At 48.7% G+C, this 27,055-nt stretch overlaps 1 protein-coding gene across 2 annotated transcripts in view; it reads left to right on the top strand.

The window, feature by feature from the left end:
* The first annotated feature begins 2,187 nt into the window (after positions 1-2,187).
* The window catches only part of SH3BP1 (SH3 domain binding protein 1), a 799,734-nt gene continuing 774,866 nt past the window's right edge, over positions 2,188-27,055 (top strand). For both annotated transcript variants that reach the window (XM_063941456.1, XM_063941455.1), the window contains exon 1: positions 2,188-2,824. In XM_063941456.1, coding sequence (XP_063797526.1) covers positions 2,769-2,824 — 56 coding nt within the window. In that variant the 5' untranslated portion in view covers positions 2,188-2,768. The remainder of the gene's footprint in view (positions 2,825-27,055) is intronic.

Below are 27,055 nucleotides of genomic sequence, written 5' to 3'. Positions count from 1 at the left end.
CGGAGCTGGAGGAGGCGGGGCATGGGAGAGAGGGCAGCCGCTTCCCCGGTAGTGTGAGACAAAGTGCCGGAGCTGGAGGAGGCGGGGCATGGGAGAGAGGGCAGCCGCTTCCGCTGGCAGTGTGTGACAGAAAGTGCCGGAGCTGGAGGAGGTGGGGCATGGGAGAAAGGGCAGCCGCTTCCCCGGTAGTGTGAGTGCCGGAGCTGGAGGAGGCGGGGCATGGGAGAGAGGGCAGCCGCTTCCGCTGGCATGTGACAGATGGTGCCGAAGCTGGAGGAGGCGGGGCATGGGAGAGAGGGCAGCCGCTTCCGCTGGTAGTGTGTGACAGAGTGCCGGAGCTGGAGGAGGTAGGGCATGGGAGAGAGGGCAGCCGCTTCCGCTAGCAGTGTGTGACAGAGTGCCGGAGCTGGAGGAAGTGGGGCATGGGAGAGAGGGCAGCCGCTTCCGCTGGCAGTGTGTGACAGGAAAAGTTTTTTTCCCTGTCAACACTGTCAGTCTCCTGTAGGCCTATTTTCAATGGCAGGTCTGGAGATGCAGCTCCATCCGCCCCATTGTTACTCCGGCCCTGATTCGTACCTCTCCAGATTCCCGCATTGACGCAGCACAAATCATAGGGACCCATGACCAATGTGCGAGTCTCCTCACACCTGCACCGTGGAGAAAGGAGGACCTCGCATGAAGACTGCAGATGCCCCCTCTCTTATTTTGCCCCTAGGAAAAATGGTAATAATAAGGGCCATACTTACAGACTTGTGTGCAGACGTCTTTTGTAGGTATCACGGGAGAGGACAGCCAAATGGATGGTATAGCATCATGGCCCGCCCCGCTATACGAAGCTGTAATTCCCAACTTGGAATTGGCAGAGCCACAAGAACACAATTCAGCACAAATTGCATCATTTAGCTGTTTAGACAGCCCACATCACTCATGAAGATTGTGGTCAGCGGGTGGTCAGCTGGCAGCAACAGTGAGTGGTCAGAGGGTGGAAACAGTGGGTGGTCAGCAGGCCATGGGTGGCAGGTGGCAGCAGTGATTGTCAGTAGGCCAGGGGTGACAGATGGCAGCAGTGATTGGTCAGTAGGCCAGGGGTGACAGGTGGCAGCAGTGATTGGTCAGTAGGCCAGGGGTGACAGGTGGCAGCAGTGATTGGTCAGTAGGCCAGGGGTGACAGGTGGCAGCAGTGATTGGTCAGTAGGCCAGGGGTGACAGGTGGCAGCAGTGGTTGGTCAGTAGGCCAGGGGTGACAGGTGGCAGCAGTGATTGGTCAGTAGGCCAGGGGTGACAGGTGGCAGCAGTGATTGTCAGTAGGCCAGGGGTGACAGGTGGCAGCAGTGACTGGTCAGTAGGCCAGGGGTGACAGATGGCAGCAGTGGGTGGTTATTGAATGCCACAGAGGGTGGTCAGTGGGTGGTATCGGTGGGCAATCAGCGGGTGGCAGGGAGTGGTCAGCGGAAGGCAGCAGTAAATGGTCAGTGGGCAGAAGCAGCTGATTACAGGAGACTTGCCTGCTCTTCGGGAGAGCTAGCCAAGGTCAGGAGGCCAACCCTATGGGACACTGCAGCTGGAGGCCAACCCTATGGGAGGCTTTAGCTGGAGAGCATTGGTGCTCTGCAGACCAAGTAGAGGGTGGCATGATGAAGATGGGTTGTGTAAATAAGGAGAGGTAGTGTCCATTATATAACCCTAAAACATTACAGTTGTTGATGGAATTATTTTTTTTTCTGCTGGCACGACAAAGAGTTAAAAATGGTACAATGTGGAAATGAAACCAAAGCACAGCTAGGTACATACCTATACAATGGTCAGGCCGGGGGAAAACGGACGTTTATTTTATAGGTGTGTATACAGGTCTAAAGATAAAAAGCTTATAACGCTCCAGCAATGGTCGGGTTTCAGGGGGTCCTATCTTATGTGCGGTTTAATATTTGTTGTGCCGACCCTCCCGATCCCAAAGAAGACGGTTCACACTAATACAATTCACGTCCGTATGTATGTGTACGGGTGTCAGCAGGGTGATTGTGTAGGTGTGTACCCAGCTGAAGAGACAGGTGAGAGGTCTGGTGTGTGCTGTATACAGTGAGGTGTATATGCATTGCACAGTATGAGGTGGAGAAACAGAAGCAGAGTTTCCTCTTTGTAGGTGGCATTTCAGGAAGAGTCAGACTGTAACTTCCTGAGACTGCACAGAGAGAGACTGCCGATTAGAGACTGCACAGAGAGAGACTGCCGAGAAGAGACAGCACAGAGAGAGATTGTCGAGAAGAGATAGCACAGAGAGAGACTGCAGAGAAGACACATCACAGAGAGAGACTGCAGAGGAGAGACAGCACAGTGAGACACTGCAGAGGAGAGACAGCACAGTGAGAGACTGCACAGTGAGGGAGACTGCAGAGGAGAGACAGCACAGTGAGAGACTGTGCAGAGGAGAGACAGCACATTGAGAGACTGCAGAGGAGAGACTGCATAGTGAGGGAGACTGCAGAGGAGAGACAGCACAGTGAGAGAGACTGTAGAGAAGACATATCACAGAGCGATTGCAGAGAACTTAGAGACCGCACAGAAGAGACAGCATGAGCAAGACATTCACACTATTCTGCCTGTTACACATGTGAATTAGAGACAGCTGAATAGATACTGTATAAAGTGAGAGAAGAAAGAGCAGTCCTTCCGCTGACCTGAGAGAAGGCGGAGACAGCCTCACCCAAAAACACAGAGACTGCGAACGAACGAAGTGCAAACTACAGCACAAGGACAGAGACACCTGCAACATGATTCAGAGGCAGCTCAACAGAATGAGACAGCTGGCCAACCTTGGTCCAGGCAGGTAAGTGTCTTCTGGGTCTCCTGGGTCAGTATCAGCACACACAGTACAGTAAGCTGCCACTTTCCTACAAATCAATCTCTCCACAGTCCTTTTCTCCCACTGACCAATGTGTACCCAGCGCAACACTGCGGGCGACAGGACCCGGCACTGACCAATGTGTACCCACCGCAACACTGCGGGCGACAGGACCCGGCACTGACCAATGTGTACCCAGCGCAACACTGCGGGCGACAGGACCCGGCACTGACCAATGTGTACCCACCGCAACACTGCGGGCGACAGGACCCGGCACTGACCAATGTGTACCCACCGCAACACTGCGGGCGACAGGACTCGGGACTGACCAATGTGTACCCAGCGCAACACTGCGGGCGACAGGACCCGGCACTGACTGATGTGTACCCACCGCAACACTGCGGGCGACAGGACCCGGCACTGACCAATGTGTACCCAGCGCAACACTGCGGGCGACAGGACCCGGCACTGACTGATGTGTACCCACCGCAACACTGCGGGCGACAGGACCCGGCCCTGACCAATGTGTACCCAGCGCAACACTGCGGGCGACTGGACCCGGCACTGACCAATGTGTACCCACCGCAACACTGCGGGCGACAGGACCCGGCACTGACCAATGTGTACCCACCGCAACACTGCGGGCGACAGGACTCGGGACTGACCAATGTGTACCCAGCGCAACACTGCGGGCGACAGGACCCGGCACTGACTGATGTGTACCCACCGCAACACTGCGGGTGACAGGACCCGGCACTGACCAATGTGTACCCAGCGCAACACTGCGGGCGACAGGACCCGGCACTGACTGATGTGTACCCACCGCAACACTGCGGGCGACAGGACCCGGCACTGACCAATGTGTACCCAGCGCAACACTGCGGGCGACAGGACCCGGCACTGACCAATGTGTACCCACCGCAACACTGCGGGCGACAGGACCCGGGACTGACCAATGTGTACCCAGCGCAACACTGCGGGCGACAGGACCCAGCACTGACCAATGTGTACCCAGCGCAACACTGCGGGCGACAGGACCCGGGACTGACCAATGTGTACCCAGCGCAACACTGCGGGTGACAGGACCCGGCACTGACCAATGTGTACCCAGCGCAACACTGCGGGCGACAGGACCCGGGACTGACCAATGTGTACCCAGCGCAACACTGCGGGCGACAGGACCCGGCACTGACCGATGTGTACCCAGCGCAACACTGCGGGCGACAGGACCCGGGACTGACCAATGTGTACCCAGCACAACACTGCGGGCGACAGGACCCGGCACTGACCGATGTGTACCCAGCGCAACATTACGGGCGACAGGACCCGGCACTGACGCTGTGTTCCCAGCGCAACATTGCGGGTGACAGGACCCGGCACTGACTGATGTGTACCCAGCGCAACATTGCGGGTGACAGGACCCGGCACTGACCGATGTGTACCTAGCGCAACATTGCGGGCGACAGGACCCGGCACTGACCGATGTGTACCTAGCGCAACATTGCGGGCGACAGGACCCGGCACTGACCGATGTGTACCCAGTGCAACATTGCGGGCGACAGGACCCGGCACTGACCGATGTGTACCCAGCGCAACATTGCGGGCGACAGGACCCGGGACTGACCAATGTGTACCCAGCGCAACACTGTGGGCGACAGGACCCGGGACTGACCAATGTGTACCCAGGGCAACACTGCGGGCGACAGGACTCGGGACTGACCAATGTGTACCCAGCACAACACTGCGGGCGACAGGACCCGGCACTGACCGATGTGTACCCAGCGCAACATTGCGGGCGACAGGACCCGGCACTGACCGATGTGTACCCAGTGCAACATTGCGGGCGACAGGACCCGGCACTGAACGCTGTATACCCAGCGCAACATTGCGTGGGCGACAGGACCCGGCACTGACCGCTGTTTACCCAGCGCAACATTGCGGGCGACAGGACCCGGCCCTGACCGCTGTGTACCCAGCGCAACATTGCGGGTGACAGGACCCGGCACTGACTGATGTGTACCGAGCGCAACATTGCGGGTGACAGGACCCGGCACTGACCAATGTGTACCTAGCGCAACATTGCGGGCGACAGGACCCGGCACTGATAGATGTGTACCCAGCGCAACATTGCGGGCGACAGGACTCGGCACTGACCGATGTGTACGCAGCGCAACATTGCGGGTGACAGGACATGGCACTGACCGATGTGTAGCTAGCGCAACATTGCGGGCGACAGGACCTGGCACTGACCGATGTGTACCCAGCAGTACATATGCGTGTATGTATATATCATAGTTACCTAACCTCCTCATTCTGCAGGAGACTCCCTGACATAGCAGCGATCTTCCTGACTCCCTGACATAGCAGCGATCTCCCTGACATAGCAGCGATCTCCCTGACATAGCAGCAATCTCCCTGACATAGCAGCGATCTCCCTCACTCCCTGACATAGCAGCGATCTCCCTGACTCCCTGACATAGCAGCGATCTCCCTGACTCCCTGACATAGCAGCGATCTCCCTCACTCCCTGACATAGCAGCGATCTCCCTCACTCCCTGACATAGCAGCGATCTCCCTGACTCCCTGACATAGCAGCAATCTCCCTGACTCCCTGACATAGCAGCGATCTCCCTCCCTCCCTGACATAGCAGCGATCTCCCTGACTCCCTGACATAGCAGCGATGTCCCTCACTCCCTGACATAGCAGCGATCTCCCTGACTCCCTGACATAGTAGCGATCTCCCTCACTCCCTGACATAGCAGCGATCTCCCTCACTCCCTGACATAGCAGCGATCTCCCTGACTCCCTGACATAGCAGCAATATCCCTGACATAGCAGCGATCTCCCTCACTCCCTGACATAGCAGCGATCTCCCTCACTCCCTGACATAGCAGCGATCTCCCTGACATAGCAGCGATCTCCCTCACTCCCTGACATAGCAGCGATCTCCCTCATTCCCTGACATAGCAGCGATCTCCCTGACATAGCAGCGATCTCCCTCACTTCCTGACATAGCAGCGATCTCCCTGACATAGCAGCGATCTCCATGACATAACAGCAATCTCCCTGACATAGCAGCAGTCTCCCTGACTTCCTGACATAGCAGCGATCTCCCTGACATAGCAGCAGTCTCCCTGACTTCCTGACATAGCAGCGATCTCCCTGACATAGCAGCAGTCTCCCTGACATAGCAGCGATCTCCCTGACATAGCAGCAGTCTCCCTGACATAGCAGCGATCTCCCTGACATAGCAGCGATCTCCCTGACTCCCTGACATAGCAGCGATCTCCCTGACATAGCAGCAGTCTCCCTGACTTCCTGACATAGCAGCGATCTCCCTGACATAGCAGCAGTCTCCCTGACATAGCAGCGATCTCCCTGACATAGCAGCGATCTCACTGACTCCCTGACATAGCAGCGATCTCCCTGACTCCCTGACATAGCAGCGATCTCCCTGACATAGCCGCGATCTCCCTGACTCCCTGACATAGCAGCGACCTCCCTGACATAGCAGCGATCTCCCTCACTCCCTGACATAGCAGCGATCTCCCTGACTCCCTGACATAGCAGCGATCTCCCTCACTCCCTGACATAGCAGCGATCTCCCTCACTCCCTGACATAGCAGCGATCTCCCTGACATAGCAGCGATCTCCCTCACTCCCTGACATAGCAGCGATCTCTCTGACTCCCTGACATAGCAGCGATCTCCCTGACATAGCAGCAGTCTCCCTGACATAGCAGCAGTCTCCCTGACATAGCAGCAGTCTCCCTGACTCCCTGACATAGCAGCGATCTCCCTCACTCCCTGACATAGCAGCGATCTCCCTGACATAGCAGCGATCTCCCACACTCCCTGACATAGCAGCGATCTCCCTGACTCCCTGACATAGCAGTAATCTCCCTGACATAGCAGCGATCTCCCTGACTCCCTGACATAGCAGCGATCTCCCTGACTCCCTGACATAGCAGCGATATCCCTGACTCCCTGACATAGCAGCGATCTCCCTGACATAGCACCAATCTCCCTGACTCCCTGACATAGCAGCGATCTCCCTGACTCCCTGACATAGCAGCCAGAGCCGGCCATAGGCATAGGCAAACTAGGCAATTGCCTAGGGCATTTGATATTCCTAGGGGCATCAGCAGCTTCTGCTGATTAAAATGATATGCAGCATGCCTATAGTCTGTGTGTAGCATTTCATATGCAGATACAGCCACAGTCTCACACAGTATATAGGCATGCTACATATCATTTTAATCAGCAGAAGCTGCTTGTGCATCCTAGCCACATAGCAATGCAAATAAGCTGCATTTTCATAACAAAAAGGTGCCCGACGTTAGCATTGAGGCAAGATTTATGAGTACACATATGTATCCAAGCAGAGGCAGAGGTCACAGTGTTAGTGGAAGTGTGAGTGCTGTGTGCTGAGTGGGTTGGTTGTGCAATAGTGTTCAGAATATGTGTAAGGAGCATTATGTGTGTCATGTAACAAATGCATTAATAATGTGCAACATATGTGTAAGTAAGGGGCACTATGTGTGTCATTATGTGTATAAGAGCATTAATAATGTGCGGCATATGTGTAACAGTGTACTACTGTATGTGCGTCATTATGTGTATAAGGGCATTAATAATGTGCGGCATATGTGTAAGTAAGGGGCACTATGTGTGTCATTATGTGTATAAGAGCATTAATAATGTGCGGCATATGTGTAAGGGGCACTATGTGTGTCATTATGTGTATAAGAGCATTAATAATGTGCGGCATATGTGTAGCAGTGTACTACTGTATGTGCGTCATTATGTGTATAAGGGCATTAATAATGTGCGGCATATGTGTAAGGGGCACTATGTGTGTCATTATGTGTATAAGAGCATTAATAATGTGCGGCATATGTGTAAGGGGCACTATGTGTGTCATTATGTGTATAAGAGCATTAATAATGTGCGGCATATGTGTAAGGGGCACTATGTGTGTCATTATGTGTATAAGAGCATTAATAATGTGCGGCATATGTGTAAGGGGCACTATGTGTGTCATTATGTGTATAAGAGCATTAATAATGTGCGGCATATGTGTAAGGGGCACTATGTGTGTCATTATGTGTATAAGAGCATTAATAATGTGCGGCATATGTGTAAGGGGCACTATGTGTGTCATTATGTGTATAAGAGCATTAATAATGTGCGGCATATGTGTAACAGTGTACTACTGTATGTGCGTCATTATGTGTATAGGGGCAGTAATAATGTGCAGCAAATGGGTAGGGGCACTATGTGTGTCATTATGGTCTCATGTGTAAGGGGCATTACTCTGGCATTATGTGTATAAGGTGCTCTACTATGTGGCGTTGCGTATAGAAAGGGCACTGCTGTGTCGTCTAATGTGACTAAAGAGCAATAGGGTGTGGTGTAATGTGAATAAAGAGAAATAGGGTGTGGTGCAATGTGAATAAGGGGCTCTACTGTGAGGAGTAATGTTTATAATGTAAAGTGATACTACTGTGTGATGTACTATGAATTATGGACACTATCGCATGATCAAATGTGAATAAAGTTGCAGTACTGTGTGGCGTAACTGGAATTGGGGTTACTATTGTGTGGCCATGCCCCTTGCCAGCAAAAACACACCCCTTTCTGGGCTGAGCACCAAATGTGCGAACTGTTCCTCTTTAAAATATAGGGGGCACAAACACCAAAATAAGGACTGCTATGGGAGAGGGGTGATAGTGCTGGGAAAGAGGTGCAAGGTCAGAGGCAGAACCAGCGGTGGTGCTAGGGGGCACCAGCCAAAATCTTGCCTAGGGCATCATATTGGTTAGGGCCGGTTCTGATAGCAGCGATCTCCCTGACTCCCTGACATAGCAGCGATCTCCCTGACATAGCAGCGATCTCCCTGACTCCCTGACATAGCAGCGATCTCCCTCACTCCCTGACATAGCAGCGATCTCCCCAACTCCCTGACATAGCAGCGATCTCCCCAACTCCCTGACATAGCAGCGATCTCCCTGACTCCCTGACATAGCAGCGATCTCCCTGACTCCCTGACATAGCAGCGATCTCCCCAACTCCCTGACATAGCAGCGATCTCCCTGACTCCCTGACATAGCAGCGATCTCCCTGACTCCCTGACATATCAGCGATCTCCCCAACTCCCTGACATAGCAGCGATCTCCCTGACTCCCTGACATAGCAGCGATCTCCCTGACTCCCTGACATAGCAGCGATCTCCTTGACTCCCTGACATAGCAGCGATCTCCCCGACTCCCTGACATAGCAGCGATCTCCCCAACTCCCTGACATAGCAGCGATCTCCCTGACTTCCTGACATAGCAGCGATCTCCCTGACTCCCTGACATAGCAGCGATCTCCCCAACTCCCTGACATAGCAGCGATCTCCCTGACTCCCTGACATAGCAGCGATCTCCCTGACTCCCTGACATAGCAGCGATCTCCCTGACTCCCTGACATAGCAGCGATCTCCCTGACTCCCTGACATAGCAGCGATCTCCCCAACTCCCTGACATAGTAGCGATCTCCCTGACTCCCTGACATAGCAGCGATCTCCCTGACTCCCTGACATAGCAGCGATCTCCCTGACTCCCTGACATAGCAGCGATCTCCCTGACTCCCTGACTTAGCAGCGATCTCCCTGACTCCCTGACATAGCAGCGATCTCCCTGACTCCCTGACATAGCAGCGATCTCCATGACTCCCTGACATAGCAGCGATCTCCCTGACTCCCTGACATAGCAGCGATCTCCCCGACTCCCTGACATAGCAGCGATCTCCCTGACTCCCTGACATAGCAGCGATCTCCCCGACTCCCTGACATAGCAGCGATCTCCCTGACTCCCTGACATAGCAGCGATCTCCCTGACTCCCTGACATAGCAGCGATCTCCGTGACATAGCAGCGATCTCCCTGACTCCCTGACATAGCAGCGATCTCCCTGACATAGCAGCGATCTCCCCAACTCCCTGACATAGCAGCGATCTCCCTGACTCCGTGACATAGCAGCGATCTCCCTGACTCCCTGACATAGCAGCGATCTCCCTGACTCCCTGACATAGCAGCGATCTCCCTGACATAGCAGCGATCTCCCTGACTCCCTGACATAGCAGCGATCTCCCTGACTCCCTGACATAGCAGCGATCTCCCTGACTCCCTGACATAGCAGCGATCTCCCTAACTCCCTGACATAGCAGCGATCTCCCTGACTCCCTGACATAGCAGCGATCTCCCTGACTCCCTGACATAGCAGCGATCTCCCTGACTCCCTGACATAGCAGCGATCTCCCCAACTCCCTGACATAGCAGCGATCTCCCTGACTCCCTGACATAGCAGCGATCTCCCCAACTCCCTGACATAGCAGCGATCTCCCTGACTCCCTGACATAGCAGCGATCTCCCTGACTCCCTGACATAGCAGCGATCTCCGTGACATAGCAGCGATCTCCCTGACTCCCTGACATAGCAGCGATCTCCCTGACATAGCAGCGATCTCCCTGACTCCCTGACATAGCAGCGATCTCCCTGACATAGCAGCGATCTCCCCAACTCCCTGACATAGCAGCGATCTCCCTGACTCCGTGACATAGCAGCAATCTCCCTGACTCCCTGACATAGCAGCGATCTCCCTGACTCCCTGACATAGCAGCGATCTCCCTGACATAGCAGCGATCTCCCTGACTCCCTGACATAGCAGCGATCTCCCTGACTCCCTGACATAGCAGCGATCTCCCTGACTCCCTGACATAGCAGCGTTCTCCCTCACTCCCTGACATAGCAGCGATCTCCCTCACTCCCTCACATAGCAGCGATCTCCCTGACATAGCAGCGATCTCCCTCACTCCCTGACATAGCAGCGATCTCCCCAACTCCCTGACATAGCAGCGATCTCCCTGACTCCCTGACATAGCAGCGATCTCCCTGACTCCCTGACATAGCAGCGATCTCCCTGACTCCCTGACATAGCAGCGATCTCCCTGACATAGCAGCGATCTCCCTTACTCCCTGACATAGCAGCGATCTCCCCAACTCACTGACATAGCAGCTATCTCCCTGACTCCCTGACAAAGCAGCGATCTCCCTGACTCCGTGACATAGCAGCGATCTCCGTGACATAGCAGCAATCTCCCTGACTCCCTGACATAGCAGCGATCTCCCTGACATAGCAGCAATCTCCCTGACTCCCTGACATAGCAGCGATCTCCCCAACTCCCTGACATAGCAGCGATCTCCCTGACTCCCTGACATAGCAGCGATCTCCCTGACATAGCAACGATCTCCGTGACATAGCAGCGATCTCCCTGACTCCCTGACATAGCAGTAATCTCCCTGACATAGCAGCGATCTCCCTGACTCCCTGACATAGCAGCGATCTCCCTGACTCCCTGACATAGCAGCGATCTCCCTGACTCCCTGACATAGCAGCGATCTCCGTGACATAGCAGCGATCTCCCTGACTCCCTGACATAGCAGCGATCTCCCTGACTCCCTGACATAGCAGCGATCTCCCTGACTCCCTGACATAGCAGCGATCTCCCTCACTCCCTGACATACCAGCGATCTCCCTCACTCCCTGACATACCAGCGATCTCCCTCGCTCCCTGACATAGCAGCAATCTCCCTGACTCCCTGACATAGCAGCGATCTCCCTGACTCCCTGACATAGCAGCAATCTCCCTGACTCCCTGACATAGCAGCGATCTCCCTCACTCCCTGACATAGCAGCAATCTCCCTGACTCCCTGACATACCAGCGATCTCTCTCACTCCCTGACATACCAGCGATCTCCCTCGCTCCCTGACATAGCAGCAATCTCCCTGACTCCCTGACATAGCAGCGATCTCCCTGACTCCCTGACATAGCAGCAATCTCCCTGACTCCCTGACATAGCAGCAATCTCCCTGACTCCCTGACATAGCAGCAATCTCCCTGACTCCCTGACATAGCAGCGATCTCCCTGACTCCCTGACATAGCAGCAATCTCCCTGACTCCCTGACATAGCAGCAATCTCCCTGACTCCCTGACATAGCAGCGATCTCCCTCACTCCCTGACATAGCAGCGATCTCCCTGACTCTCTGACATAGCAGCGATCTCCCTGACTCCCTGACATAGCAGCAATCTCCCTGACTCCCTGACATAGCAGCAATCTCCCTGACTCCCTGACATAGCAGCGATCTCCCTCAATCCCTGACATAGCAGCGATCTCCCTGACTCTCTGACATAGCAGCGATCTCCCTGACTCCCCGACATAGCAGCGATCTCCCTAACTCCCCGACATAGCAGCGATCTCCCTGACTCCCCGACATAGCAGCGATCTCCCTGACTCCCCGACATAGCAGCGATCTCCCTGACTCCCCAACATAGCAGCGATCTCCCCGACTCCCTGACATAGCAGCGATCTCCCTGACATAGCAGCGATCTCCCTGATTGCCCTGACCCCCATTATGCAGCGGTTACATGCTTGGGGAAAAAAAAAATAACGGATACATACATTCACATAGGATCACCAGCGCCATTTCCCTGCATTGGGTATAAGGCACAATGATTCCTATAGCTAGGGAATAAGGTTTCTTGTGGCCACTTACAGTATATGGAACCTCCTGTAAAACACAAACACATCCTGCAATATATCAGCGTCTTTTCTTCAACTAGTATCTTACTGACTCTGGGGCTCATTTACATGTGGCTGTCAGTCATTTTCATGACACGCCTCTCCAATGTAACAGTACGCACCCGCGCTGATAGGTGTCACTTTCACATCTCCCTGACACGCTCTTTCACAAGTAGGCACACATGGTGTGTGTATATATATATATATATATATATACCTCCTCCATGGGTGCGGCACTCCGGGCTTGACAAAAAACTTGAGACTAATATTGGTCTATTAACGTTTCAGTATTAAACTGTCATCAGAATAACAAGATTAAAACAATTACATAAGATGAATACAGTATATATATATATATATATATATATATATATTACACACACACGCACTTGGAGAAAACACAGTAGTTGTTACTTCATATAATAAGGAGCCATTTCCCCTATTTTTATTTTTTTAACCAGGAGTCTCTGCCCCCGTTTACCATTAAACTCCTCCTACTGAAATGTTCTTATTCAGCTCCATATAACCAGCTTAACGTGTCCCAGACATCAGATTCCCCAGTACCTAAACTTCCTTTACCGCTGTGCAGAGGTTAAAGTACAGATTAGCATAGATTGGCTTGAGTCTTGGTGTACGTTCACACACACACACATATGTGTATATATATATGTATATATATATATATATATATATATATATATATATATTTTCTACTATATAATAATGAAAATCTGTCCTTCTGTCCGTTTTTCTATACAAATCCACAGTTTACAAGCGAAGATAGTGGAATTTCACATGCAAGTGTATTAAAACATGCCGGACGCACCTAAAACAATTTGAAATTCCTAGCACAGAGTATATCAGGAGACAGCATAACTCTGGAATTGCTGGACCCATGTACTTAAAAATTGGTACACATATGCCTTCCAATCTGCCAACAAACACTGTGGGAGGAAGACACCCCTAGCACCCTTAGGGGTGAGCCAGCAGCACTGAGTATTTCAGCAGACATATTATTTGTTGTTTGTTTATATTAAAAACCTTTTAAAAAGACATACTACACTATGGGCGCCCTTCCCACATGTTGGGAGCTTACTTTTAAGGTATCCTGCCAACATCTTTGGAGGTAGAAGGAAGAGTCCCGCAAAGAAGCAGCTACACACGAGAAGCCCTGAGGGTATTATTACACTTTTACTAGAGGCTATGGGCACACTGTGCTGTGTTTTTCATCAATTTATGTATGGTTCTAAGTTATAACCACATTGACACATTTTTAAGCCACCGCACTGATGGTATCAGCAATATTGCACTATTATTGTTCCTGTATTTGTTCTATGGTTCGAGCACTGGATCATTGAGAGAACCGGAAGATTGACATACAGAAAAACTTGTGTTACAAGCCAGAATCCCTGGTTGCTCTGGTACGCATATAATTTACTCATTTCACGTTTTGGAGTACTTCAACACAAAATGTGCTGGGTCCTACCGCTTGTTCTATTTTCTTTTAGACTTTTGAAATAGAGTCAATTTTAGAGGACTCTTTTAGCAGCCCTCCTAGTGGAGAAGTATTATAAATCACAAGTTATTACCTTGAACCTAATGTATTTACTGCACATATAAGTAGAGATGAGCGGGTTCGGTTCATCGAGATCCAACTCCCCCAACCCCCCCCCACCCCCCCGAACTTCACGTGGTTTATACGGGTCCGAGGCAGCCTCGCTTCTTCCCGCCTAACACGCAAAACCCGAATGGGGGAAAACATCATCACCCCGCAGTCGGATTCTCGCAAGATTCGGATTCCATATAAAGAGCCGCGCGTCGCGGCCATTTTGACTCGTGCATTGTCGATTGAGCGGAGAGGACGTGGCTACGTTCTCTGCCTGAAAAGCTCAATATCTGTGCTCAGTGTGCTGCATTGTGGTCATCACCAGTATATAGTAGTACAGTACAGTAGTCCATTGCTGAATCTTGCAGCTCCATGTCAGACTCAGTTCTATTCTCCTGATCAGTGCTCAATATCTGTGCTGCATTGTGGTGACCAGTATATATATAGTAGTACAGTGCTGCATTGTGGTGACCACCAGTATATAACAGTACAGTACAGTAGTCCATTGCTGAATCTTGCAGCTCCATGTCAGACTCAGTTCTATTCTCCTGATCAGTGCTCAATATCTGTGCTGCATTGTGGTGACCAGTATATATATATATATATATATATATATATATATAGTACAGTGCTGCGTTGTGGTGACCACCAGTATATAGTAGTACAGTACAGTAGTCCATTGCTGTATCTTGCAGCTCCGTGTCAGACTCCGTTCTATTCTCCTGATCAGTGCTCAATATCTGTGCTGCATTGTGGTGACCAGTATATATATAGTAGTACAGTGCTGCATTGTAGTGACCACCAGTATATAGTAGTACAGTACAGTAGTCCATTGCTGTATCTTGCAGCTCTGTGTCAGACTCCGTTCTATTCTCCTGATCAGTGCTCAATATCTGTGCTGCATTGTGGTGACCAGTATATATATAGTAGTACAGTGCTGCATTGTAGTGACCACCAGTATATAGTAGTACAGTACAGTAGTCCATTGCTGTATCTTGCAGCTCCGTGTCAGACTCCGTTCTATTCTCCTGATCAGTGCTCAATATCTGTGCTGCATTGTGGTGACCAGTATATATATATAGTAGTACAGTGCTGCATTGTAGTGACCACCAGTACTATATAGTAGTACAGTACAGTAGTCCATTGCTGTATCTTGCAGCTCCGTGTCAGACTCCGTTCTATTCTCCTGATCAGTGCTCAATATCTGTGCTGCATTGTGGTGACCAGTATATATATAGTAGTACAGTGCTGCATTGTAGTGACCACCAGTACTATATAGTAGTACAGTACAGTAGTCCATTGCTGTATCTTGCAGCTCCGTGTCAGACTCAGTTCTATTCTCCTGATCAGTGCTCAATATCTGTGCTGCATTGTGGTGACCAGTATATATATAGTAGTACAGTGCTGCATTGTGGTGACCAACAGTATATAGTAGTACAGTACAGTAGTCCATTTGCTGTATCTTGCAGCTCCGTGTCACATCTAGTATCCTGAACAGTGCTTAATATCTGTGCTCAGTGTCAGTGCTGCATTGTGGTGACTAAAAGTCCAGTGTCTTGTGCTGCATCTTGCTGCTGTAGGGTGCTGTGGTAGTGTCCTGTCACTGTGCATAGGTCATCATCATTCCAGTCACAGTGGTATCTGGTATCTATCTAGTGGTATCTAATTCCAGACATTACTGCCGTCTAATTCCAGATATATTACTGGCATATAATTCCACACATTAAAAAATGGAGAACAAAAATGTGGAGGGTAAAATAGGGAAAGATCAAGATCCACTTCCACCTCGTGCTGAAGCTGCTGCCACTAGTCATGGCAGAGACGATGAAATGCCATCAACGTCGTCTGCCAAGGCCGATGCCCAATGTCATAGTAGAGAGCATGTAAAATCCAAAAAACAAAAGTTCAGGATAATGACCCAAAAATCTAAATTAAAAGCGTCTGAGGAGAAGCGTAAACTTGCCAATATGCCATTTACAACACGGAGTGGCAAGGAACGGCTAAGGCCCTGGCCTATGTTCATGACTAGTGGTTCAGCTTCACATGAGGATGGAAGCACTCATCCTCTCGCTAGAAAAAAGAAAAGACTTGCGGCAAAAGCACAGCAAAGAACTGTGCGTTCTTCGAAATCCCAAATCCCAAAGGAGAGTCCAATTGTGTCGGTTGCGATGCCTGACCTTCCCAACACTGGACGGGAAGAGCTTGCGCCTTCCACCATTTGCACGCCCCCTGCAAGTGCTGGAAGGAGCACCAGCAGTCCAGTTCCTGATAGTCAAATTGAAGATGTCAGTGTTGAAGTACACCAGGATGAGGATATGGGTGTTGCTGGCGCTGGGGAGGAAATTGACAAGGAGGATTCTGATGGTGAGGTGGTTTGTTTAAGTCAGGCACCCGGGGAGACACCTGTTGTCCGTGGGAGGAATATGGCCGTTGACATGTGATAAAGCTAAATATTTATCGTATATAATACCCTTTATGAGGTCTAAGAACACTGTACGCTATTTACGTATGAAGTACCGTAAGGGTACGCTAGTTGCGTAACAATCGCTTTGCCGTGATCGAGACGCTCAAGCGTCACGTTCACTCACGGCCAAGAGATCACAGGCAGGCACGTTATTGGCTGTTGACTAACGTAATGATTCGCTATAGCGTAGCGGACGCTCGGGACCACGAGGAGATCACCAGCGGCGCTGACGCTCACTATGTTAAACCTTTGTATCTAAACCATAAACAGTGTATTGTGCAGTAAAACCTTTGTGTAATGTTAGAGTGTAAATGCAACACAGTATAACCTTATTACCTTTAAAGCTGTTCGAGCGTCACCGACGCTCTGAGAATACTTAATACTATAAGAAATACACAGATACCTGGGCTTAGGGTCCAACGCCTAAAATATATATTATGAATGCTATACTTGCAAAAGAGTTAAACACAATACAAGTCATACACTACAATATAACATAGACTACCTAACCAGATAACTACACAGGAAATACAATACAATACAATTTAAGGGAAAATGAGAGGGAAAGAGAAGGAGAGAGAGAGGGAGAGAAATTGAGAGAGATTGGCCCACAATAACAAGAAGATCAATATAGTTGCGGAGAAACACTTACGCACAAGGGGAAATGATCGCATGCGCCTCGATATCCAGCGCCCGATTATCAGCAATGAGAACCGTTGAAGAGAGTGAACTGGATATGGTCGGCCTGCCTATTTATGCCCCACACACACAATACAATTCAATGGTCCCTACAATCTCATTGTTCATTGGACACAGGAATTCGGCTTCGTATTATAACAAAAGGTCATAGGTTGATTCATACAGGTGGGCTGTGACTGTTTCCAACTGTTCAGGTGGGTGGGATACTGAGTTTCCCGCCGCATGACTAAATAAGAACAAATAATAGTAAATGGACATAAACTTCTTATGTCCATAACTATTCGCATGAGCGATTAATCCGCTCCAAACCAACACCGGAATATTGCTATTTAAATACTCTTCCGATGGGTACCAAACACCACTGTATGACCCCTGTTAGACCCTTCGTACAATACAAAGAGGGATCTCTCTGTTCAGGAACATGCTATGTTAACTAAACTTTCAGAATCTATCAAAGGGACCATGATCTACAAAATACATTATTACTGAAAATATGTAACGATTGAGTCGCACGCTACGATCACATAAACTCTACCGTAAATACGCATACCGTGCGCCTGCGGGTGCCCGCGACTGTGAGTATGCGCACGCACGGGAGAGCGCACGCATGCGCAGCGCGGACCAGAATGAGGTGCAAATATGGCAGTGTGTATAGAGATATTTTTCTGACTTTGACAGTCCACCCTTTGGCAGTCAATAATAACTGCCACCTTCTAAAACATTTCAAAAAAGAGAAAAATATATGTCAGGGGTTAATACATTTACATGGTTGGGTAGGGGAGGAGAGGAGAAGGTAGGAAAAGGGTATGACCTAGTGAGATAGCAGAAGCATGTGTGTATGAATCCGTGCTTGGGGGTCATGTATCATCGTGCCGTACGTGTTTTAAATCAAGCTTCGAGGTATTGCGAAGTATACATGTGAATTCCTTCTTATCCCGTGGTACGGGTCTGTGGATGGGCTGTCAAACTTTACCGAGCTCTTTTCGGCTTTGGTTGTAACAAAATGGGGGAGCACATTTTAGTTGATGATACATGAATGGGGGAGATATGTGATTGCTGATATCTGTGCCTGTATTCCCTATCGACTATGTGTGTCATTACCTGAGGGTTGTAGAAATGAAGAAAAGACATAATTACGGTAAATGCGGTGGTATTCTATGTCAGGTAAATGTACATTCGTCGATTGAGGTCTTGTTTGGTGTCTGTTGAATGCAGTCTTCTTTGTGCTTTTGCCCATAAGGTGCGAGCAAAAGCTGTCAATGTCCATAGATTTACAAAAGTGTTGGGCTAGCGTAATTTTAAAATTTCTAGGGAAACTGGGGATCCATGGCATAGTTCATCAAAAATCTGTATATCAGGTTGTCAAACTTCTTCTTTAATCCCTCTGTTGTCTGTATATCGGCTCATCAAATTCCTCGTCCAAGTGGGTCTTGTTACCTTGGAGAAAACGGAAAAACAGGTGAAAGAAACGGACCGTAGAAATCGCATTTTCATCACATCATTGTTTCTACATTTGGGTCATAAATCAAGTCCATTGGAATTACAGTTTCCTCACTCCTCAAACTCATTACCCTTGTACGGTGTTTGCACTTCATTAAAGCCTGACCGCATTTAAATATCAATCCAATCGATATGACAACACCTAAGATACATAGGAGAAACTTCCCAACATCCATTATGACTCCTTGAGCCCATTCTCCTAAACCAGAAAACCAATTTCGCGGGTTCAACCATGACACCCAACCAGTCAGCTCATTACCTACAGCAGCAAGAGTGAGATTGTGTCTCCTGCGAAATTCCCACTTCAATTGGAGAATATCGTCCATCTTTTGGTCTATGACCTCGACCGGGTCCTCGGTGCTATTCGTAATATATGTGCAACATTTCACGCCGTATTGTGTTGCCAGTGTGACACAATATCCGCCTGTCACTGCTGTGAGGTAATTGAGAACCATTCTATGCTGTACCAGTTCTGTTTTGTAAGCTTGAAGTTCCCTTCCAGTATACCTAAATGTGTCATCATACATTTCAGTGATATTATCTAACAAATTTGCGAGCGCCGATATGTATTTATAATTCAGCACTCCTCTAGCGGTGCGGGTGAAATCTAACGCGATTAAGAATTGAATCCCGGTGGATTCACTTATCAGATCAGAGGCCGGATGCTCTGTCTTCTCTATCAGGTGCCTTTTAACAACGTGCTCGTAATGGGTGTGAGTATAAGGAGCTTGGGCACCACGGTGTATGTCTTTCATTTTGTCATGTGATACAGTCATTACTTCAGGCAGTACTTTTCCAATATAACACAATCCTTCAGAGTTTGGGGCAAGCCACTTGTACGCCTTTCTCCCGCATATGAAATATGCATCATCGGGGAGAACATATGGGACGGAGTAGGACATAACCATATTACACACCTTCCATGTGAAATCTCCTAACCCTAATTCTTCCATCTGCTTAGTACACGTATCAGGTTGTACGATATGTGCACAGTATCCTGGTGATACCTCTCCAACTCTAGTAATCCTATTTCCTAAGGTATACCTATACCGGAAAGATTTTCCTCTACTGGCTATGTGGCGTACAAGCTCTGTATCTGTAGGCATTCTATCTGCTCTATGCGAAAAGGTCATGGTGTGGTTACTCCATGACACTTCCCAATTTCCCGGCTTTCGGGGATTGGAGATGTTGAAACATAATAGGGACCTATCCACATGGTATTGGTGGAGCTTCAAACTAGGAGGGCTGGAGATATTAAACCTCCGGTCCACCGGTCTCCCACCATTTAACTCAAGTACCTCCTCTATCGTTAAAGGAAATGGTACTAGCCCTGATTTGCTATGACCCTGAGGTACTTGAGAGCATACCCAACAATCCGTTTTGTTTAACACATTACCCACTAAGGAGTGATAGTCACTCAATGGATGCCGGTCCATATGGATATTAAAACTGGATTGGCATTTCTTAATGCACCCATCCTCAATGACATTGTTACAGAGCCTACAGATACAGTTTTCTTCAGCTAACAATCCTTCACAATTCCTTCTATGGTCAATGCTATCGGATCGTTTTCTGATACTCGCCTTTACTTGTTGGTTAAGTTGTTCTTGGAAAACTACGCCTCCATCTTTATCATCAGAACCCATTCCAGAACCTCTCTCGACCTCCATGGTACTCTCGCCGGAACAGACTGCTCTGGTCAACATCATGGTCAACAGGAAAATCCGGATCACAGTCTCTTGGGGCAAGTCCATCTTATAGGAGGAGACGAAGAAGAATGAGAAGGGGAAAAAAATAATTGAGGGAGATGGGATGGGAAGTTGGAGAAAAACAATAAAAGGGAACAGGGGATCGACAACTGCTTTTGATCTTGTGGTTCTCGATGCTCAGGTGCCGCCTTAGTCCTCCTGGAACAGACACTCTAGTGATACAACCTCTACCGTCTGTTCCTTATCACAGGACTTCTCTGGATCAACGACCTTCTTACAGTGGGACGAATGAACCCAAGTCTCTCTCTCAGCAACCTTCAATGCTGTAGTGCTAGTCAATAAGACCTGGTATGGTCCTTCCCATCTGTCAATAAGGCAACCTGAGCGTAGAAAATTCCGTATCATTACATAATCCCCAGGTTCAATGTCATGACAATTACTATCTGGTAAATCAGGATTCACTAACTTCAGATTATCATTTTGATTCCTTAACTGTTTACTCATGTTAATCAAGTATTTTACAGTCACTTCATTGTTACACTTCAAATCATCCTGAGGGTTAATCATAACATGCGGTTGTCGACCAAACAAGATTTCAAAGGGAGACAGATTAAGAGGGGACCTGGGAGTGGTTCTGATGCTGTACAGTACAATGGGTAAAGCTTCTGGCCATGTCAATCCTGTCTCTGCCATCACTTTACTCAGTTTATTTTTAATAGTGCTGTTCACTCTTTCCACTTTCGCACTCGCCTGTGGACGGTATGGAGTGTGCAGCTTGCTATCAATTCCCATCAATTTACACATTCCTTGAAAGACATCACCTGTAAAATGGGTACCCCTATCACTTTCGATAATTCTAGGGATACCATATCTACATACAAATTCCTGCACAATTTTCTTAGCAGTAAACATAGCGGTATTTGTGGCCGCCGGAAATGCTTCGACCCAATTTGAAAAAACATCTATACAAACAAGTACATATTTCAAATTTCGACAAGGGGGTAATTGAATGAAGTCAATCTGTATTACCTGGAAAGGGCCGCCGGCAGGTGGGATATGGGATGGTTCTGTAGGTATTGCCTTTCCAATATTCTTTCTCAAACAGGTAAGGCATGACATTGCCCTTTTACTCGCATGAGATGAGAATCCTGGGGCACACCAATATGCTCTTACCAACTTGCACATCCCTTCCTTGCCTAGATGAGTCAGCCCGTGAGCTGCTTCAGCCAAACACGGAAGATATGCTCTGGGGGCCACTGGTTTACCATGTCCATCCGTCCAGAGTCCTGAGGACTCCTGGCCATATCCCTTTGCCTTCCAGACTGCCTTTTCCTGTGTGGAACACAAATTTTGCATTTCACACAACTTCTGTGTGTTGATGGTATTAAATACCATCAATTGTGTGGTGTCTGTCTGTCTGGGGGTACCAGCTGCTAATTTAGCCGCTTCGTCTGCTCGGCTGTTACCAAGCGATACTGGGTCTTGGCTATATGTATGTGCTTTACATTTGATAACAGCCACTCTGTCAGGTTCCTGTATCGCTGTTAGAAGCCTTTTTATGTGAGCTGCATGCGCTACCGGTGTACCAGCTGCCGTCATGAAATTTCTGAGGCGCCATAGGGCTCCGAAATCATGGACTACCCCGAATGCGTATCTAGAATCGGTGTAGATATTGGCTGATTTGCCCTTAGCCAATTCACATGCTCTGGTTAGGGCGACCAGTTCAGCAACCTGGGCCGAGTGAGGTGGGCCTAGCGGTTCCGCTTCTATGGTGCCTTGGTCATCTACGACTGCGTATCCAGTACACAAGTCTCCCGAGTCTGACTGTCTATGACAACTACCGTCCGTGTAGAACGTAAGTTCTGCATCTTTCAGTGGGTTGTCACTGATGTCAGGCCTTGCGGTAAAATTTTGGGTCAAATATTCCATACAATCATGAGTGTCTTCCTTTGTATTAAATCCTCCTTCCCCAGTACTCTCATCCTCCACCCTTTGGGTCTGTCCAGACACACCTGGGAGATATGTTGCAGGATTTAATGCACTGCATCTCCTTATGGTGATGTTTACGGGGGCCATTAGTGCCAATTCCCATCTTGTAAACCGCGCTGATGAGACGTGCCTGGTTTGGGCAGAATTTAACAAGGCTGACACTGCATGTGGTGTATGAATTGTGAGGTTGTGACCTAGCACGACGTCTTCGCTTTTCGTTACTAGCAATGCTATCGCAGCAACGCTTCGCAAGCATGTGGGGAGGGATCGCGCTACCGTGTCTAGCTGAGCGCTGTAATATGCTACTGGCCTGCTGGCGTCACCGTGCTTTTGGGTTAGTACGCCTGCCGCGCAACCAGCACTTTCTGTTCCGTATAGTTCAAAGGGTTTCCCATAGTCTGGCATACCTAATGCTGGTGCCTGCGTTAGGCACTGTTTAAGTCTCTCAAATGCTGTCTCAGACTCGTCTGTATGCGAAATCCGATCAGGTTTGTTTGAGGAGACCATCTCCTGCAAAGGTAACGCTAAAATGGAAAACCCTGGGATCCAATTACGGCAATACCCACACATTCCTAAAAATGTTCTGCTCTGTTGCTGGGTTTGTGGCAGAGTCATGTCTCTAATTGCTTGAATTCTATCAGCGGTCAGGTGTCTCAGTCCTTGTGTTAAACAGTGTCCCAAATATTTTACCTTAGTTTGGCATAATTGCAACTTGTCTTTGGAAACCTTGGGTCCTGTGTCTGAAAGATGAAACAGGAGCTGTTTCGTATCCTTCAGGGATGCCTCCAATGAATCAGAACACAGTAGTAGATCATCCACGTACTGTATTAATACTGATCCACTCACTGGTTGGAAAGACTGTAAACAATCATGCAAAGCCTGAGAAAATATACTTGGGCTATCTATGAATCCTTGTGGTAATCGAGTCCATGTGTATTGGACTCCTCTGTATGTGAATGCAAACAAATATTGACTGTCAGGGTGCAGAGGTACCGAAAAGAAAGCGGAGCAGAGGTCAATAACAGTGAAAAATTTCGCAGTGGGAGGGATTTGCATTAGGATGACAGCTGGATTTGGCACTACGGGGAACTGACTCTCAACTATTTTGTTAATCCCCCTTAGATCCTGCACTAGCCGGTAACCCCTCCCCCCACTCTTTTTCACAGGGAAGATGGGACTATTAGCAGTGCTGGACGTTCTTACCAGAATGCCCTGTTGTAGCAAGCGCTCTATTACGGGATACACTCCTAACTCCACCTCTGGCTTCAGAGGGTACTGTGGGATTTTTGGAGCTATCCTACCATCTTTTACTTGTACAACTACCGGAGCTACGTTTGCCATTAATCCAGTGTCCTGTCCATCTTTAGTCCAAAGTGACTCTGGTATCTGAGATGTCATTTCTTCTACTTGGGAGGGAGTCCTATTTGTCATAGTGGTATGTGACATTAATTTTGACGGGGAGTCTAACATGTCTCGTACTTCCTGAGCGTGATTCTCAGGTATGTCCAAGAATACACCTTCAGGAGTACAATAAATGACGCACCCCATTTTACACAGTAAGTCTCTTCCCAGGAGATTGGTCGGTGCCGATGCAGCCAGCAAAAAGGAATGCTTGGTATGTAAAGGCCCTATTGTAATCTCTGCTGGTTTGCTAACAGGGTAATGCTGGACTACTCCTGTTACTCCCACGGCTGGAATTGTCCTACCAGTGGTCCTCATGCCCACTGTCGAATTTATCACTGATTTGGCCGCCCCTGTGTCTACAAGAAAGTTTAATGATTTACCAGCTACATTGATTGCAATTTCTGGTTCACTTCCAAGACTTGCAATCAATTTTACTGGCTGCAGATTACAGGTATGGCCACACCCCTATTGGGTATGGTGACCTCCCTGAATCCCGCTGGCAGCAACTACTTGTGATGGAGTTAATTGGGAGCTACCAGAGGCTTGCCAGTCTCTGTTCGGGGGGTATCTTTTTGTTTCCCCTGCATGTGGCTCATAACTCCGTTTCTGCGGACCCTGATCCCAATGTCGTGTGTCGTGTCGTTGTCTAGGGGGTTGGTATGAGTTTCGTACATTCTTTACTCTACAATCTCGTGCCATGTGTCCCTGTTTATGACAAGAATAACAAGTAACCACACTTGACTTACCCACAGGGTTTGGTGATACAAACGAAGGCTGCCTTGTGGTCAGGGCCTGTATACTTACGGCCATTAACTTATCACTTTGTTGTTCCCTGTGTCTGGTGATGTTCCTATCGTGATCAATAGCAGCCTCTCTCAAAGTAGCCACAGACAGACCTCGCCAACATGGTTGTGTGGTCTGTACCCTAGTCTTTAATGATTCTTTTAAACCATCCATCAGTACCGATACTGCTACTTCTCGATGGTTTATGTTTGTTTTAATGTCCTCTATGCCTGTGTATTTTGCCATTTCTGATAATGCTCTGTGAAAATACTCTGCAGCTGTCTCTGACTCCTTCTGTTTAATGGAGAATATCTTGTTCCATCTGACTACCGCTGGGAAATACTCTTTTAACTGTAAGTTTATTCTTTTTACATTATCTTTGTTGTACACATCTGTAAGAGGTACATCCTGATCTAATCCGCAATCAGCTAAAAATTGAGTTGCGTCAACATTGGAGGGTAAACATGCTCTCAGCAATATCTGCCAGTCTTTATTGTTGGGCTCTACAGTGTTACCTAAGTCTCTGATGTATTTTTGACTGGCAACTAAGTCTTTTCTAGGGTCAGGGAATTCAGACACTATGGTCCTTAATTCCATTCGGGAAAATGGGCTATACATGGCAATGTTCCTCACAGGGGTGACCCCTGATGTGTCAGTTTTCCCATTTGGAACAGCTATTACCCTAACAGGAGTAACTCTAACAACATCACTCTGTGTGGGTTCTACAGCCTGTGGTGAAATGGCTTCAGCATAGTGTATGGTGCCGTACTTACCTGTAGATACGACCTCACCTATCCCTCCGCTAGGGGCCTTTGTTACTAATCTCGTGGGTGGAGCTGTGCCTACTGTGGTCTCTGCTATGGTGGCTGCTAGAGAGAGCGCTGAAATTGTTGCCGATTCGTCTTCTTGATCACACTCCTGAGGAAAGTTCAAAACAGGGTACAACTTGCACGGGTTAATACTTGTATTGGTTAATTGGTTAACATTATCTTTAATATTTACACAGTTGCTAAGTGTTTGTGTGTTACACCTTAGTGCGTCATTCTCCGCAACCAATTTCTCTCCTGATATGTATGGTGGCGGTGGGGCCGTGGCTATCAGTTTTCTGATTGAGCCAGATCCCGCCGCCTGAGCCAATCCTCTCTGTATGTCACCCTCCTGTTGCCACAACTGCAAATAATCATAATGCTTGATTCGTCTCTTTGTTGATTTAATGAGACATATCCTTCTCCTTAAATTCGTTAACACTTCTGTGCTGAAGCTACCTACTCTTGGGAATTTCTCCCCGTCATGTACTGTCATTCTCTCCCATTCATCACATAAAGCTTCTGTGTGACTTCCGTATTTCTCACACATTACATACCTTGCCGACCCAATTGGTCGGTTCACTGAATCAACCCGAACCGAGGTTGATCGCCCCCTACCTGAACAAGTGGCCCCCATAGTTCGAAGGTGTTGCTTTATTCAACCAACCCTTACGCAAACCAAATGTCCAAAATAGGCTGACGGTGGCGGTTTACCGAGTACCCCACTCACTCGCCCACGCCGACCAATACGACCTGATCACACCGATATTGTGCTGGCGTACTCGACCTAGGGCCCCTGCGACCTGAACCTCTATTTACTGGAACCTGTGAGGGTGATCCGAAGAACACTTACTCTTTCCAGTAACTATTGGTTGCTGGATAGTTCCTGAGTGAGCAGCGAACTTCCCTTAAAATAAAAAAAATTACACAAATCACGTTAGAATGTACAAATAGCGTTTATGACCTTCGTACACAAATAGTACCGGTCAGGATTACTAATGCACACAATTACGTGCGGTACAATCGTTTAGTACACAAGCAACTAATCTTATGTACTGAGCGACCAGTGGAATCGAAAATTGCGGCTGCGAATTCCTTCAGCCAGAGCTTATATGGCCTATATGGGTGTTGCACCAACCCTTTCTTGGTGTTGTGCCTGTGGACTGTATAGCGGACTTCCTTGTCTGCTGTACCTGAACCTGCTGGTCTGTTATGACCTCCTGGTCTGTTACAGTATGACCTCCTGGTCTGCTACACTCTAATGCTCAAATTGTATGTTTTAACCAGGGATGCCTCCCTAGCCACCATGTACGTCACTTACACGCATGTACCTCACGAGAACTCGACTTTTCTTGTGGTTCAACCTGTAAAATTGTATACAACACGCTCACTCACCACATGTACACTTTTGTTTCTATTTCTATTTCTGCGCAGAAATTTCTCTTTAGACCAGATGTGTTACAAATTAGGAGAAGGATCTATTAATTTAAATTTGGAATTTAAAAAAAATTTGCGCGATTTATCGCCTGGCGTTATTTACCGCGTGGCGCTACTTATCGCGTTGAGAGGAGAGAAAAAAAAACTTGTGATTTGAGTTACGTGGGCGTACCCGTACGCTCCGTTGCGTAA

Source organism: Pseudophryne corroboree, chromosome 9, assembly GCF_028390025.1.
Source record: "Pseudophryne corroboree isolate aPseCor3 chromosome 9, aPseCor3.hap2, whole genome shotgun sequence".
NCBI classification, from domain to species: domain Eukaryota; kingdom Metazoa; phylum Chordata; class Amphibia; order Anura; family Myobatrachidae; genus Pseudophryne; species Pseudophryne corroboree.
Note: the sequence above shows the minus strand (reverse complement) of the source record. Positions and strands in the feature narration are given on the sequence as shown.